The 18,236-nt window shown below is 33.2% G+C and overlaps 3 protein-coding genes across 3 annotated transcripts; all 3 read right to left on the bottom strand.

The window, feature by feature from the left end:
- Positions 1-2,832: 2,832 nt before the first annotated feature.
- Positions 2,833-4,602, bottom strand: LOC105976013 (protein LURP-one-related 5). Its single transcript, XM_013001290.2, has 2 exons — positions 3,605-4,602; positions 2,833-3,445 (listed from the first exon to the last, which is right to left on the bottom strand). The coding sequence occupies exons 1-2, from the start codon at positions 3,815-3,817 to the stop codon at positions 3,008-3,010; spliced, it is 651 nt and encodes a 216-aa protein (XP_012856744.1). The 5' UTR covers positions 3,818-4,602; the 3' UTR covers positions 2,833-3,007.
- A 4,300-nt stretch (positions 4,603-8,902) lies between these two features.
- On the bottom strand, positions 8,903-10,376 carry HP6 (histidine phosphotransfer protein 6). The gene is made up of 5 exons (XM_013000814.2): positions 10,096-10,376; positions 9,874-10,004; positions 9,462-9,605; positions 9,212-9,284; positions 8,903-9,095 (listed from the first exon to the last, which is right to left on the bottom strand). Exons 1-5 carry the CDS (start codon positions 10,162-10,164, stop codon positions 9,000-9,002), a joined length of 513 nt encoding a protein of 170 aa, XP_012856268.2. The 5' UTR covers positions 10,165-10,376; the 3' UTR covers positions 8,903-8,999.
- Positions 10,377-15,440: 5,064 nt separating this feature from the next.
- FAD5 (fatty acid desaturase 5) lies at positions 15,441-18,181 on the bottom strand. The gene is made up of 5 exons (XM_013001053.2): positions 17,660-18,181; positions 17,413-17,553; positions 16,730-16,870; positions 15,933-16,039; positions 15,441-15,813 (listed from the first exon to the last, which is right to left on the bottom strand). The coding sequence occupies exons 1-5, from the start codon at positions 18,179-18,181 to the stop codon at positions 15,618-15,620; spliced, it is 1,107 nt and encodes a 368-aa protein (XP_012856507.2). The 3' UTR covers positions 15,441-15,617.
- Positions 18,182-18,236: the final 55 nt, after the last annotated feature.

Here is an 18,236-nt window from a genome sequence, read left to right as displayed (position 1 = left end):
TTGTCAGAATTTATATTTCAAAAAAAAATAAAAATTCATTGCGTTCGCTAAACTACGACAATAATTCAAATTTATGTAGGCCAACATTTTATTTGAATTATTTTCCCAAAGGTGTGTATGCATGGTTGTATCCATAATGCATTTATTTACCTATACAAATTTATGTCCCACAAAATACTGTAACATTATAGTATAAAATATAAATACTATACTTTAATTTCAAGTCTTGTCACATTCAAGATTTTTTATGCATATATATAGAAAAATTAATAAAATTTAAAATATTAAAATTTGGATTTCGCAATGAAGTTGAAAATCACCATTGGATCCCCAGAAGTTACTCATAGATGGCCCAATAATAAAGTCGATAGAGCCCGCAGATTGGCCTCTTTAAATTATTATTAGTATTTTAGGGCCCAAACATTATTATTTTTATTTTAAAATATAGTCATTTATAAATGAATTGAACCCGTGACTTTGGCTCTGATAGGAAATCAAGCGGTACCAGTTGTCTTAAAATTAATTGGTGTCAGAAAAAACGCAAACTCTAGCCTTATCATTTATAACTGTCAGAAAACACGCGAACTCTAGTCTTTAAACCGACATTGATGAAAAATCGAGGCTTATATTGAAATTTCAACTTTGTCAAACACAAAAATCAAACATCCTTTGTAATGACATTGCAGGAAGCTTCATCTAGGCTTGGCGGTGATAGTACTATGAATTAAATTACCTTAATTATGATTTCATAATTATTTTCTGACCATAGATTTGGTCAACTCCCCTAGATCACACTTCGTGGAGTAATTACAATCATATATATATATATATATGACCTATATTATGTACTATTCTTGAACTATGTTCAACTAACACTGTTTTCAAAATGTACGTCAAAACATTGAGAAATAATTAGTGATAATGATCAAATGTTTGAATTTTTCTTTGCTTTGCTACCACATAATTCTAAGTCAAGTTCACCTTTTGGGGTTCCATATATTTTTTTTAGAATCAAATTATTGACTCTAACTTTTTTTTTTTTTTTTTTTTTGCAATAGAAGCTAAGTGTTAGCGTGGTCTCGGCTACATAATCGAAGATTACTAGAAGTTCTGAAAATAGTAGGCGATTTAGTCCACGTGTTTTAACTTTCGTAAAATCAAAACTAGATCATTGGCTAGAGGGTTATTAATAATGGATTGGTGGTTGATTATTTATTATATCTCACTGATCCACTAACTCATTATCTTAGTGTTTATTTTCTGGCTTAACTTGTGTAGGTAGTTGATGCATTTTGAAGTAGATAAAACCAGTCCATATTGCTAGTTAGTTTTCACTACGGATTTTAGAAGAGAGAAGTTAGAGCCATTAGAGAGAAGAAGCAAATAGATAATAGTTGTTACTATATCTCTTTTAGAGTCTGTTGTAAGTACTCGTCTTGAGTGCAGAGTTTGTAAATCTGGAGATCTATTAGTTCATATTGAAGAAGCTAGACTTAACTGTAGGAACGAACGATCTGTGTAATATACGTTTATAATACGAAAGATTATTTACTTCTTTTCTTGTGTATTTTTGTAATACGGTTTATATAAGTACGTATTTCGTCTTTGAATATTGTCCACAAGTAAATAGATATTAAACTATGTGTTTATTTTCATTTATTATGCTGCATGTTATGCTGAGTCTTATTCCATTTCACATAACATCTTAATTTGAATTATATACTACGAATTCGGGGCAACTGATTTTTTCAAAGTCGTTTCGAACTTATGCCACAAAACTAAATAAAAATCTTTGTATATGGATGTGCAAATTATAGCCAACTTGGATTCAATACGCACATGTTATTCAATTCACACACGTTCTTTTTCCTGATAAAGATAGCCAGCTTGTATTGATTTATGAAGTGTGAAATTGCTGAAAATATGGAATATAAGATGGATGATAGAGATTAATTCATATGTTTCTTTTTTCCTTTTCCCGACCAACTTTTTGATACGAATATAAGAGGCTCCACCCTTACTTTCAAAAAGTTATCAATAATACCTTAGTTTTGATGATACGCCAAGGGTGGAAATCGAAGAGATCGATTGCAATTAGACTTTTTGAAAAAAGAAAAAAAAAATTATATTCTTTTCTCGAACTGAAAAACTACAATCTAATCTTAGTCTGAAAATTGAAAATCGAAATTTCAAAAATTATATTTGAAAAAAATGTTCCGTAATTAGGAGTTTTGAAGATGTTATACTGCAGCTTGGATATCGAGAGATTAACGGAGCTGCGGATGCACTTGCTAAGATAGACATTATATTGAAAACTAATGAAACTAGATATTTTGAATCATGTCCTCCATTTTTGAACAACATTCTGACTGGCAACATAACTGAATCTTATCCTCGCAAATGTGTTTATCTTTGTATTAGAAATGTTATATTGAAGTAATAATATTTTGTTGTTTTTCTGTTAAAAAAAAATTGAGTCTCGAAGAACTTGGTCGTTGTTCAACAAGGAATCGACTTCTTCTGTTTTCGATAAGGTCTATGAGATGCTAAGTGCATGTATTATTATGTGTAGATCAATGGTTCAAGATCACCCGACGTATTTACGAAACGTACTAGATTGATATTATATTATGCTTTGTCGTGGTTTGGGAGAAATATTTCGTAATAACTCTTGATTATTAATATCGGGTGGATTTGAACTGTAGATTGATTAAATAACTACCCACTAAACACAAATACACATAATTGTATGCGTGATTTTGTGTAGATTTACGTTTCAAATCCACCCAATGAAAATAACAAAGTGTAACATTTAATTTACCATGGTGGATATTCTCAAAGCATATTCCATTGCTAAAACAGGGATTAAAGTTCAAATTGCTCAGATTCCAGGGGGGTGAAAAGTCAAAAGCTACCCAATTAGGAATTAGGGCCTCAACTGAATAGCTAGTGACTTTCTTGGGGTGCATTTCATACATGGCTAATAGCTTAGGGGTTAAAATGCAATTCACCCCAAAGTTGAATCCTCATGCGTGGGGTCCACACCAACCCTACTTCCGTTCTCACTGCCGTCACCGTCATCGTCGCCGTCAACTTCATCGTCTCCCTGGATATGATCGAGCACCAGAACCAGACCCATGGCGAACGCGCCGTCGAACCCCGGCTTCAGCGAGAGCACGAAGACGTCCTTTCCGAGCACGACGTTGTTGGCGGCGTCCACCTTGCGGCGGATCTCCGCCACGGCCTCTTTCTCGGCGTTGAAGATGGTGCAGTTCCGGCAGGCGAAGGAGCCTTCGATCTGGTACTCCTCGCTCGGATGGTTGTACACCTCCACCGTCATGCTCGACCGTCCGATTATCGACGATCTCCGCACGCTGAAGATCGGCTTCTTCCCCTCCGTCCCCTCGCCGACGAAGCCTTCCCACCTCTGGTGCAGACTCGGCCTCTGATCCACAAAAAAAACATTAAATCGGTGAGTTGACTCGGCCACAATCAGTGAAGTGCAGATTCGAAAATATCAGTAAGATGCAGGTAGACAAATGGCAATCTCCTCTGGGGGAGAAAAAAAATTGAAGAATTAAACACAAAATCTGATCGGATTTACCTTGCGGCGGACGGTGAGGATGCATCTGCCGGAGGCGTCCATGAGAACGAGTTCGCCGGTGTCGCCGTACGAGTCGACTCGGAAGACGACTTCGCCGTTGGAATCGTAGGCGGCGAATCCATCGCCGGCGTAGAAGAGGGATGTTTTCATGACGGTGAGATGCGTTACCTCTTCACGCACATAACCTTCTTCCACAATCGCACCACACTTCATGATTTTGTTCGAGTTTCTTCTTTTAGCTCTTGAATGCCACAGCAGAGAAGAAAAAAATTCCTTGAATTGTGCAGTTTTAGAGAAATGCTTCCAGAGGAGAGAGAGAGGAGAGGGGTAGAGAGAGAAAGAGAGAGAAAGGGAGAGATGCTATTTATTTACGGAGAATTTAAAAAGGAGGAATAAATTAAATATATTATGGAGGAGAATTAAAGATTTTGATTTATGGTAACGATGAATGAAATCTAGATTGTACGTATGCAGCATGTGGACTCAGAAGGGTATTACTGCCAAAAAAATTAAAAAATGGGGGGCCGCGGCCTCTCATTTAGGAGAAAAAGATTGGAAAATTTATTATTTTTTTAAACTTTATAATAATTTAAGTTCTAAACGATATTCGTGTGGATGCTATCGAATGTGGTTTAAACTTTAAATGACTCAATTTTCAGATTTATTTCAATTTTTATTTATTTTTTATTTATTACGATTCCGTAGGCATTATATTGTCTGGTCATAGCCTTATTAATAGGGGTGTGGTGCGCGGGTCGTAAAGCCGCATGTTTTAGCAAAATTCACAGGCATGGCTGGTTCGTGCCGGTTTCACAAGCATTAAAAAAAAATTGAATCCGTCGTAGACTCAAACCTGCAAATCTTACCAATTTCAGGACTTATCGTCTGGTCCTAACAGGATAGTTTTCACGGATTCAACGGGTCGATGGGTCCGATTTGCTCATTCAAAATATGTAGAAATATGTGATTTAAACCTCACAATACTTTGTCCTAGTAATGTGTTATGTGTCCATCGTTGTCTCGAAAACGAAGAGAGCCAACGGAAAGATAGAGAGAGACAAGTCTATGCATAGTTATATTTGAATTCCTAAATCATATTTCTATATGAAGGAAAAAAAATTAATTTGATTAGGACATAGCTTCAAAGTTCAAAGTCAATAGTTGCATTTTCCTTTTTTTATCAGCCACCCATTACTTGGAAATTAAGCTTATAACTAAAGTATTGAATTGTAGTTCATGTGCAGTTACATAATTAACGTTAATTCTTTTATTATATTAATATAATGATTATACTAAAAAAATAAAAAAATAAAAATAAATTAGGTCCTCAATTGAAATTTGTAGGGTCTTTTTTTTCTGTTAAGGTGTCATGCATTTGTTAGCCGATCTTACCAAACAATATTACGATGTATGGTAAAAGGTCAGCTTTCCAACGTCCTACCAAAAAAATCTGGTGTGACAAGATTGTAATGATATTCTAGAGTATAAATCTTGGCCACGGTCATATTTTTCTAAGTTAAATCACTTGTCAAATAATGAACAAAACATATAATATATGTTCATGTAATTATCAAATAATATTGCAGGCGTGCTTCTATTTCTTCAGGGAGCCTTGCCAATTGATGTGACTGTTGGGCCCCCGCCGGGATAGCACGAACTCCACATTGGTATGATATTGTCCAGATTGGGGCGGGCCCAACTGGTTTTGCTCTTGGGTTTCCCCAAAAGGCCTCATACCAATGGAGTTACTATCCCCTCCTAATAAACCATAGATCTTTCCCATATTAAACCGATGTGGGACCTTGTTTGCACCTCAACAATCCTCCCCTCGAACAAAGTACCACATAGGTCGGACCACAAAGGACCACCGAGCCTCCCCTCAATTTGCGCCTGGAGCTCACACCATCTTTGTTTATAGGTCGGACCACAAAGGACCACCGAGCCTCCCCTCAATTTGCGCCTGGAGCTCACACCATCTTTGTTTCGCGCACCAAGCCTCGAACAAAGGACCACATAGGTTGGACCACACAAAGGATCACCGAGCCTCCCACCTGGAGCTCGTCGAGCCACCTGCCATTTGCGCACCGGGAGCTCACCATATTTGTTCGGCACCGAGGATTCGGGAATTTCACACAGATTCCGGCAATTACCACCACATGGTTAAGTCTGGGCCATGGCTCTGATACCACTGTTGGGCCCCCGCCGGGATAGCACAAACTCCACATTGGTATGATATTGTCCAGATTGGGCCGAGCCCAACTGGTTTTGCTCTTGGGTTTCCCCAAAAGGCCTCATACCAATGGAGTTACTATCCCCTCCTTATAAACCATAGATATTTCCCATATTTAACCGATGTGGGACATTGTTTGCACCTCAACATGTGACCTAGCTATATGGTTGATCCTGAGACGAAGGAATGGAATGGGCCTAGAATAAGAAAAGTCTAAGGAAGAAGCTCACGTAATTTTCGAAAGAACTGTAAAAATGAGTGACGGGAAAGGGTATTTCAATAGTCAAATCAGTCGAAATCGTAGAAAAACAGCGTTTACGTATGTAAAGTAACGTAACAAGAGTAAGACGTATTTTTTATATATCTCCTAGGGACAAGGTTGTGGACTCCCCTTCTGTCGCTCTGGTCATACTCACACGTAGGTGTGATGTGATAACTTCGAGCTGCATGTCTGGTCCAGACGAGCTGTGCTATTCTTTACGAGCTGGCTTGATGAGTTCAAACGAGCTAGGTAGGCTCGCGGATATTATTGCATCCCTTTAAATGTCAAGTGAGCCTCTCCACCGTCTTTGTCATATTGCAGGCTTTCCACCTTTCTCTAGTCGTATTCAAAATATAGTCACATCCATCGTCTGTCTATACCACGCGAGAAGGGACTTTATCGAGTGTAAATTGGCTCTCATAGAGTGAGTCTGGGCTTTTGAGGAAACCCGGCCCATATCACCAATCAACGAAGAGAGAGAAAGAAATATGCACTAATGTACCCTTGCTAGCTAACAGCCAAGATAAATTATGTTTCTGGTACAAGAAAATGACATAAAAAAATAATGTTTATAGTAGTATGATTTACAAATATAGTAGGCATAACTGTACAAGATATTTGTCTAGGTTTGTTTATGTAAATATAGTATAAAATATTTAATAATGTATCTGCTACATTGTCCACGTCACTCAAAATGGTTGTCTAAATTTGGATCTTTATTACATCATTGAATATTAATATTATATTTGGACTTCTTATCATTATTCATTAACGTGTTTTATAATAGTATAGAAAGTTCGAAAGAAATTTAAATAAAAATGTTACCCGCGTGAAAATAACGCGGGTGGTAGAAAAAAATAATATTTGTTGAACAATAATATCTTTCTGAAATTGAGATATTATGCATTCTCTTTGGGCCACGAATAAGGCATCATTAGGTAAACTAATTAATTATTAAATCCTTGTCTTTACTTTCGAGGCTTGTGATTGGCTGAGCTGAAATCACTTCAAATAGGACCCAATTAGGTCAAACTAAAGTTCATATCTAATTTCACTGGAAATAACTATAAGGGTGCATTTGGATGGAGGGATTTGGGGGAGGGATTTCAAATCCATAATAACAAATCCCTCGAACTTGTTTGGATTGAGGGATTTGGAGATGGATTTCAAATCCCCATCCCTCCTTTTTAGTTGATTTTGGAGCAATAGTGATGGATTTCAAATGACTCCAAAATTGGAGTCATTTCAAATCCATTCCCCAAATCAAATCCCTTCTCAAATCCCTCCATCCAAATGGACCCTAATAGATTTTTCGATTTCAATAAAAGTTTGTTGCTTGTTCGTTTTACAAAAATACCTTCACATTATAATTGACCAAAAGTCCAGCGCAACAATATGGGTTGGGTATGGGTAGGTTTTATCGATCGACCGACCTATTTTCGACCGACTAGCCAATAATCGATAATTAAATGAGTTTCATGCAATACGCTACAACCCGAAAAATAGCTAAAAGTAGCAACTGCCAAAAATTCAAAACCTATCAAAAATAGAATAACACGGTGTCAACTGTCGATTAGTCGCGTCGGGTAAGTAACTGGCCGATAATTATCCTACCCGACCCATTCCCATCAATAAACGGGGATGTGTCCCTAGATCATCAATTTACTATCGAATTTTACTGTCAAAACTAAAAAAATCACCGTATTTTTCAACATTTTTCATAAATTTATTGTCAATTTCACGAGATTGGTGCAATTATATGAGTGATTCAGTAAATTTAATACGGGATTTAGCATTTCAGTTTGTTAAATTACTAAATATTGAGAAGTTCAATGCCGATTTTCATCCAAAAATAAAATGAAAGTAAGAGCCCAAAAGGTGGTTGGAACATTTGCAGCTGAACTGGGCCCGTACAGCAACTAAAGCCCAGCCCACAAGCCAACAGGCCCAGATTATATTCCAATTTGACACACCCATATTTTTATGCGCTTATTAAAAGAAAAGAAAAAAAAAACTCAAATTTACTTCTGAGATAATTATATTTTACTCCTTAATTCATAATTCAATTGACAAATCAGTCCCCGTAAAAAATTCCACACACTACTACACTCCCTATTGATCTCAAAACCAATATAAGATTGGTCATCGAACTCGAATGAGAAGAAGACTGAGGCGATGTTTGGAAGCGTTTTGGAACTTATTTTGATTTCATTTTGAGGAAATATGTTTTGGGGGAAGAATTTGAGAATGAAAGTAATGTTTGTTTATATTTTGTAAGGAGACAAAATACACTGTAGCAGTCCCATCATGTTTAAAAGTGTTAGAAAAAAGTATTTTAGAAGAAAAAAATTGAAAGATGAAGTGATATTTATTTGTTTTTAGTGAAGAAATTTTTTAACGTAGCAGTCAAATCATTTTACTGCAGCAGTCACATCATGTCTGAAGAAAGGAGAAACTTTTGAGATTGTTTTAAAAAATTAATGAAAACAAAATAAAATCACTACCAAACATTGCATGAGATTTACATTAAGTGCTTTTAGTTTACATCAAAAGTTGAATGCAGTTGAAAAGAACTTAATATAAGCTCTTTCTCCCAAAAGCTGAACCCCCCTAGTAATAACTTTTCTTGGAAGTGGGATTTGTTATCAGAATCAGAAGCTAAGCTCGCCGCTTAATTATTAATTGCCAACTGCCATGCAAGAAAACACACACTACACACATACTGCCAAACAAGACATTTCAAGAAAAGAAAAAAAGGAAGAAGGGAATATATATATTGGCATTGAATGCATGTGAAATTCTGTCATTGTCATCAAAACCAATCTTTTTCATTCACTTTTCTGCCATACATTCACTTCACACTTAGGCCTACATACATATATGTATATATAGCCTTTATTTAATTAGGGGTTGTTTGGCTGCTGCTGCTGTTGTTGTTGATGGTGCTGCTGCTGCATTGGATATCTGACTGTAGCTGCTAGGATTCTCTGCTGCTCAATCTGAATTTATAACATTTTCACCAATTTATTACTATTCATAAATTAATTAATGAATATGTAGATAAGTTGGTATGTGTAGTTAATTTAATTTTGGGCCGGGGCAAATTAGTAATTACCTGGAAAAGTTCATGCAGCTTGTTCTTGAGATAACAGTACTCATATTCCAACAGCTCTAATGCTCTTATACACCTGTTTGTTTAATTATAAACATAAACATAAAACTAATTAATTAAAAGTTTTAATTTTTAATTTCATGCTAATAATATTAAGTACTAATTTATTCTTTGTAATTAAGGAACTAGCAAACCTTTGATTTTTTTTTCTAATTACAAAAGCACAAAAAAGAGAGGGAAAAAAGGAACGAACCCGGGCCGGTTATTTTGATCGGAAGCGGCCCGAAAAGCGACGCAGACATTTCGGATCCTTTGGGCACCGATGCTGGAACTGCTCCCCATAAACTGATTCAAATGTGTCCCCATTTTCTTGTAGTCCGAAAACTCCTTATCCACCCTAATTTTAATTCATTACTTTACATTAATTCTAAATTAAATTAAATCAGTAAAATTTAAATAAAAATAATTTCCCCCTTTAACAGAAATCAAACCCACAAATTAAAAGTTCTTGAAGGGATAAAACCAAAAAAGATCAAAAAGGACCACAAAAAGCATCAAGAAAATTGAAGCGTGTGTTTTTTTCACGTACTATACAGTGTTTGTGTGTGTGTGCATGAGAGATTAAAAAAGAATATATATACATATACATATAAAAATATACTTACAACAATGCTCTGAGGTTTCTGAGAAGCTTTTCTGACTCGTGGAAATATATGTTGACAACCTCGGAAACAAAGTTGGGTGAGGATTCATCTTGCAATTGCTGCAGCTGTAAGAACTGTTCATCCAACACTCCCTATATATATATTATATATAAATTAAACCACAATTTATAATTTATATATAAATTAAAAAAAAGAAAACTTGAATAATAATAAATAGAGAACCTGGTGGAAGAGTAACGCGAGCAACCGATTCATGTCAGCTCGGAGCCGCTCCACACTGAGTCCCAACATCCAAATCGGTAGACCCGTTTTGTCAATATTTCTTCTTCCACCCACAAATATTTAATAAAAATTCAAAATACCCCCCAAAAATAAAATAAAATTAAAAATTGAAAAACCCAAAACAGAAGAAAAAGATTGAATTTTTAGTGGTGGGTCGTCATTTTCTTGGGTTTTTACTCAATGTAGGGGGATTTAAGGTATTTTTCCTAATTTGACAGCTATCAGAGCTGGGGTTTGAATTTTGTGAATAGGGGATGATCAATTTATAAGGTGGCGGGGGTGAATGGTTTCCACCAATTGGAATGTGACACGTGTCTATGTACTTAGAATAGTACCACTACTACTGACTGCACAGAGGGGCACGTCTCATGATGGCTTCGTGCTTATGTTGTTTTGTTTTTTTCTCTATTTTTTTGGTTTTTGTCTTATGTTTAGCTTTCTTGCTTATTTATTATTATTTATAAATAAGTTTTATTTTCGTTGATTAAAAAAAAATTAAGTCTCCAGTTAAATTACAGTAAAAATTGGGCCTTCATTAAGCTGTGAAAAGTTACTGACAAGAAGAGCAGTATATTCATGGTGAAAATCGAGGTGAATGTGGGGCATCTACCAGACCAAACTTTTTTTTTTTTTACCGACATTTTTTTTACCGTCACTCTGTAAAGCTGTAATAAATAGTGCCTATTAATTTTTTAATTTTTTTTTTTTTGATTGATATAAATATTGAATAGTGCCTATGTCACTAATCAATCTGCAGCAGCTTCATGTATGCCTATATCTATAATCTATCAACCCATTTAGGGTTAGGGTAAAAAATATTTATTTAGGTTGCATGAATTTTTTAGGTAGATTTAACGATTAAATAAAATAAAAATTCCCATCAAATATGAAGCGTGCATGTATGTATACATTTAAGTATTTAAATTTAAGTGTTAAACGTGTCTCGGGTTTGAATCTCTTTGGCAACGATCTCACATAATTCGCCTAATGTGGTGTACGTCTTTTGTATGGTTTGCAAGATATTATACGAGAATGTAGATTTATTTAGTGCACCTATATATTTGTTGCGGTTTCCTTCATTATAAAAAAAAAATAAAAAATCTCAAGTATTATGCATATATTAATACTAAATAACAACCTTATTTATAGATTTAGTTGTTCTTTTAATTTCTATATATATATGATATATAATCTATGCATTTGTTAATAATAGTTAGTAGCAAAGCAAAAAGAAAAAAAATATCAATTTTCATGTTTTATTAATAATTTAACCGTTGAAAATTAAACTTTATACATCTTTAATTTTCATTCAAAATTATATTAGAGGTTGAATTAGGCTATGTATTCATTATTATTTTTTGGGCATATTACAAATAAGCCCATCAGTGGGAACTTATTCATAAAGAGATCCAGACAATATTCTCCTTTACCAATAAGTCCACACATGGTCCAGATTTATGTAAAGGACTAAAATAACCCCTCTTACTTTAATATGCTCCAATTTCATCCTTAACTTACTTTAACTTCAATTTGACCCCAACTTTCACAAATTATTCAATTTTGACCCAAAACTTTTTTTTTTTCACAAAATTTTTTTTTTTCAAAAACTTTTTTTTTTCCGCCGGATTCCGGCGTTGACCGGCGGTCAACGCCGGTCTCCGGCGTTGACTTTTTATTTTTTTTTTTATTTTTTTTTTAATTTTTTTTTTTTTATTTTTTTTTTCTTCCGGATTTTTTTTCCGGATTCCGGCGTTGACCGGCGGTCAACGCCGGTCTCCGGCGTTGACTTTTTTTTTTTTTTTTTTTTTTTTTTTTTTTTTTTTTTTTTCCTTCCGGATTTTTTTTCCGGATTCCGGCGTTGACCGGCGGTCAACGCCGGTCTCCGGCGTTGACTTTTTAATTTTAATTTTTTTTTTTTTTTTTTTTTTTTTTTTTTTTTTTTTTTTTTTTCTGTAACTTTTTTTTCCGTTTAAACAGCAATATTGCTGTGAATGACAGTAATATTAACTATATTACTGTTAAACACAGTAAAATTAACTAAACTATAGTTTAACACAGTGATATTGCTATATTAATCTCTAGCACATTAATATTAACACAACAAAATTCATTATCATTGTATAATAAAGTAATATTACTATGTTGTCCGTTCAACAAATGTAAACAAAATAAAAAAAACCAAAAGAATTAATATTACTGTGAGTGACAGTAATATTACTATAGCAACAGTAATATTACTATAGCAACAGTAATATTACAATAGTAGACAGTAATATTATTACGTTACTCCGTGAATAACTCAAACAAACAAAATATCCAAACAAAAGAATAATATTGATGTGGTTGACAGGAATATTACTATAACAAACAGTAATATTACCGTCAACCACAGTAATATTATTGTGTTTACAGTAATATTACAATAATAGACAGTAATATTAATACAAACACCACAAAAAAATAATAATATTGATGTTGTTGACAGTAATATTATTGTGTTTACAGTTATTTTACTGTCAACGACAGTAATATAATTACGTTGACTTGTCAACAAATCAAAAAAAAATAGAAAAAAATAATAATAAATAAAAAAATATAATATTGCATTAATTTACTGTCAACGGCAACACAATTACATAAATGTAATGTCAACGGCAGTACAATTACGTTAATTAACTATCATTGACAGTATAATTACGTTAATTTACTGTCAGTGACAGCACAATTACGGTTAACGTTTAGCGGCGGACGTGGAAAAACAAAACAAACCAAACAAAACAAAACAAAAAACTTAAAAAAACACTAAAAAAAGAGACCGCCGGAAACCGGCGAAAAAATCCGGAAGAAAAGAAAAGAAAAAAAAAAGAAAAAAGCAAAAAAAAAAAAAAAAAAAAAAAAAAAAAAAAAAGTCAACGCCGGAGACCGGCGTTGACCGCCGGTCAACGCTGGAAACCGGCGAAAAAATCCGGAAGAAAGAAAAAAAAAAAAAAAAAAAAAAAAAAAATTAAAAAAGTCAACGCCGGAGACCGGCGTTGACCGCCGGTCAACGCCGGAATCCGGCGGAAAAAAAAAAGTTTTTGAAAAAAAAAATATTTTTTGAAAAAAAAAAATTTTTGGGTCAAAATTTAATAATTTGTGAAATTTGGGGTCAAATTGAGATTAAATTAAGTTAAGGATGAAATTGGAGCATATTAAATTATACTCCAAAAAAAAGTCAAAATTGAATTTTTGTGGTCAAAATTGAACTTTTATGGACAAAATTGATTAATTTGGATTACAATTAAGAATTGGGTATAAATGGTTGAGGGTAATATTGGGATATACATGAATGTTTCCTTTAGTTATAATAAATATTAAAGGGATGGGCTTATTGGTAAAAGAGATATGTCCCCTAAACCTAGAATAATAAACATGCTTGGTTGGGGACTTTTGCATAAAAATCCCTTATTTTTTTTTCAATCAATAAATTAAGCTATAAATTCATTTAATTAATTTGAACATTTATAATGAAAATTAGTTTCCCGACGAAAATGAATGCTATTTAATTTGTGATCGAACAATTTTTTCTTCAAGAAATATTATATTTAAAAAAACTAAATTGTTTTTTTTTGTTCCTAAAAAGAAATTAATTAGCTGAATAAAATGAAATGAATGAAGGTTCGGCGTGCAGTTCTCCAACCCGACAACTGTGCCTGAATTATTTTCAGAACCTCAATTTTATTTACCTTTCTTTCTTACATTTTATTATTATTACCATTAAATTTGCATTTTATAAATAAATAAATAAATAAAATTAATAAATAAAATTTGATAAAGAGGATGATGGGACTGTTCATAAGGTTCGCATGGGCATTCGGCATGGTATATATAATTAATTAATTTCTCAAAGCTGACCCATTCAACATCACCACTTTTCTATTTATTTTTATACTGATTCAAATTTAAGATAATTAATATTATATATATAGAAACTATTATTTATTTAAAAAAATGAAAAATTAAAAAAAAAAGAAAAACACACGCATGGGTTTTACGTATTCACTTTTTATGGTTTTCTTATCCAACAAATAAATAAATTGCAGTAAGTATGTAAAAAACTTTTGTTAATTAGTATATAGATTAGGTAATAAGCACCTCGATTACCTCACTTGGGCGTGCTTTCACCCTCACTTAATTAAAAAAAAATTAAAATTAAAAAAAAAAAGTTCAAATTTCTATATTTTCTATATATAATTTTTTTTTATTAATTCAGTTATAAGTATTAACTCATTGTTTTTTTTAGTATTGTTTTTATTAATTCATTATCACATCATTAAATGAATAATATTATTTCAATCTTTTTAATGTATTTTTTTCTGAAATCAATATGCATTTATCGACATCCTTAATACTTGTACGAAAATAAAAACACAACAGTGAATTAAGAACGAAAGGAGTGATAAAAGTTAGAATCATAATTAGAAAATGACAAATAATTTGATTTTTTTTTCTAAATCCACAAATATTTTGGCACAAATGAATTAATAATTATTATAATTAACATACATAGAATTCATAAATAGGAATCATCATGCTTCTTTTATGCTCTCTTTCTTATATACTCTAGGTGTTACATATTCAAACTTAAAAAACATTTTTATAATAGTAACAACATACTCAAGTTTAGCTTTTAGCTTGGAAATTCCAAATGTTGGGCTTATTGTTTTCAACTTTTTTCTTGTAATCCACTCCTCCTAATTAACTAATCAATAATCTAATAATTCGTGTGCCATCAAAAAGCTATAATTATAGTAGTTTGGTGCTTATTAGTGGAATGGACCCGTTGCTCGAGATAAATAATTGTCCAATTTTCCATTGTTTTTTTGGGTTTTCAAGAAAATCAAATTTATGACATCACTCTTATGTCATACATGTAACATATGTTGAATAGTTATACATTTAACATATCCTTATTATTTGATGTTTTAATTTCTATTGAGTAAATACCACTCCCTTTAATAATAATTTTATTCTATATTATCTATCACTTCAGATTTTCAATAATGCATTAAATTTTTTTTTTCATAGCAACGACATTATTTAAGGATTATATTTAATACCAAATTTTAATAGGAAAAACTAATGTAAAGAACCAAAATTATATTACTATGTGTGGTCGTGGAAATAAAAGTCTCCTACATTTTATGAAAATATAGTTAGATATATTTCACTAACGCATTTAAAACCACTGATGCTCCTTGGCCTCGGTGGTTCGTGATTGTCATACTTTCCATAGAGGTCAAGGGTTCAAGCATCGGTATCCAGAAATGTGTGGGAGAGAGAGAGAACAATATTCAACGTACAGCGATACAGGTATTCTAAAATACCTTTTTTTTCTTTTCTTTCTTTTTTTTTTTTTGAAATATGCAATTTACACAATGTCAATTAATAAATAGAAAAACTTTATTGCACCAAACTATTTTTCAATTTTTCTCCATTTTTTTCTTTTGGGCAGTGGTGGGCAATTTAACATCGGTGGCCAATCCAACGGCTAGGAGAAGCCTAATTACATACCAAGTAAAATCAAATTGCCACCACTCTAATCCATGCCTAGCCGAGTATTCAAATGCATGGTGGTTATTATGCCAACCCTCTCCAAATGCAAGCATTGCCACCCACCTAATTTAAATTATATATTCATCAATTTTTGTCACAATAATATTAATAATAATAAAAATGTATATTCATCAATTTATTTTATTTTTGTGTTTTTTCGTAAATAACGGAAGAATGTATACCAATTATTTCGAGAAAGATCACCGGTGTTCCACGCTTGTTTTCCCCAAACATGGCAAGCTGAATTCACTAGCCAAGTGATATGGTACACCCAAACTATTCTTACACCCTGCATTTTAAGTAAATATGACATCATTATTAGTAAGATTGACGTCACTGGATATAACCAAGTTGAGCAATTTATGAACTGAAATGTTAAATATCGTTTCAATTATACTAACACTATTTTGACTTCAAACATGATTTTGACCATTTTTTAGTATGGTTTTGGCAAAATTCAAAATAGGAAAATTGTAGTTATTTGAGCTAGCCTTCTAATTCAACTTCAATCAGCTAGATTGGATGTCGTTTGACAAAGTAACGCACGAATGAGTTACACTTTGAAATTTAGACAACTCAAAACATCAAAGTTGTGGGCGATGTTCATTGTTTCATTCATATCATTCTCACCCGACATCCAGTTTCAGTGATTTAAGTTGGATTAGAAAACTAATTCAAAAAATTATAGATTCCATGTTTAGAATTTTTGCCAAATTCAACCTCGAAAACGGTCAAAATCATCAAATCCCATTTCACAAATAAAACATGCATGTAAAGAGATAGGCATTGTATTTCACAAATTAGACGTAAATTTTCTTCTTATTTATAGCGTTACGTATTTGTTAACATCCCTATCGAAAAAGAAAAGTTTCATTGAAGCACTAAAATAAAATCCTAAATTTGATTAGTGTTTGAAGTCCATAATTTAAGTGAATTAGTTCCCATAAACACAAGTAATTAAGCAGGATTTGACACTTACCATTCCCCAAACAATATAAGGAAAACCTCCCAATGCATAGAGTAGAGCACCAAGTGCAATTGGATGGAAAACATAAGTTGTTTGTAGAAACTTATAAAACGGTTGCTTCACCAAATCTCCAACATTGCTACTTTCCCCACACTACAAAAAAATTTATTATATGGCAATAAATAACTATTATATATCTCTTGTAAAGGCCAAGTAAAAATAAAAATAAAAATAAAATTGCAAAACTACCTAATTGGACTTCAATATCTTTTGGAAGAAAAGAAAATTTCAAATCTCTTATTTAAAGACATGATTTGATTGATACAATAATTAGTATTTTCGCCTAAAATACAAATAAACGGCTATACTAGGGTGAAAATCGAACAGACCGGATCGAAAATATCACTTTCAGAAGAAAAAAAAACCATTCCAATTCCATCCCATAAAAATTGGAAATTGAAATTAAAAAATAAAATTGTTCCAAAATTGGAAATTTTCGGGTCGGGATTAGCAGAATTCAAAAATTTCATTGTATTAATTAGTCATTTACAATATAAAATACATAAAAATATAATAGTGATTTTACAAGTGTAATTTGCGAAAGGAAAAAAAAAAAGAAAATTATAGAAATAATTCCAAAAAATTAAAATCGGATCAGAAATCATCGAAATCTAATACGTATTTTACGGTTTTACCCTTTGAGCAATAGCTTTGGTATCAAACAGCCAACTCATATGACTAAACCAAAATCCTTCAATGGGGCTGTGTGGATCTTTTTCCGAATCACAAAACTGATGGTGGTACCTATGTGTGCTCACCCAATCTATTGGATTTCCCTGTAATTAATCATAATTTTAAATTCATCAAATTAATTAAAAACAAAAATAAATCAAGAAATATATAAATATTATATTAAAAAGGGAATAATAATTCGAAAAATACCTGAAGGGCTTGAACACCACAGTATGCGAAGAAATACTCGAGCCATTTGGGAAGCTTGAAGCTTCTGTGAGAAAGATTTCTATGGAAGGAGAGAGTGATTCCGAAAAGCCCGGTCATTACGTACAATCCCAAAGCAACACTAACGGCGTTACGATTGAACGTTAACGGAGCCCAAAAACAGAGCAAATGCATAACTACCACCACCCCGAGTGTGGCGATATCTAATGAATTCCACTCTCTGCCCCAATACACGTTCCTCCTCCGCCTCACCGCCACGTCGGAGAGCCAGATTCCGCCGGACCGAGAATCTTTCCCGTTTTCCGGCGGTGGGTTTGCTGATAAACTCGCAATTGGCGCCGCCGTCGCCGCCGCCCTTTTCGTATTCGACAATTTGCTTTTGGGAAAGAAACCATTTTTTAGGGTTTTGTTCTGTGTGAATTTGGGGGAATTGGGTGTGAATTGAAAGGGTTTGGCCTTGGACGGCGGCGGCGCCGCCACTAAGAGGGCGGCGGCGGCGGCCATTTTCTTGGCTTGTATATTATTTTCTGGGTTTTCTTATATTGTTGAGAATTCATGG

Source organism: Erythranthe guttata, chromosome 9 (assembly GCF_056151865.1).
Source record: "Erythranthe guttata isolate IM_541 chromosome 9, IM_541, whole genome shotgun sequence".
Lineage (NCBI taxonomy): Eukaryota > Viridiplantae > Streptophyta > Magnoliopsida > Lamiales > Phrymaceae > Erythranthe > Erythranthe guttata.
The sequence above is the reverse complement of the archived record's forward strand: the minus strand, read 5'-3'. Positions and strand labels throughout refer to the sequence as shown.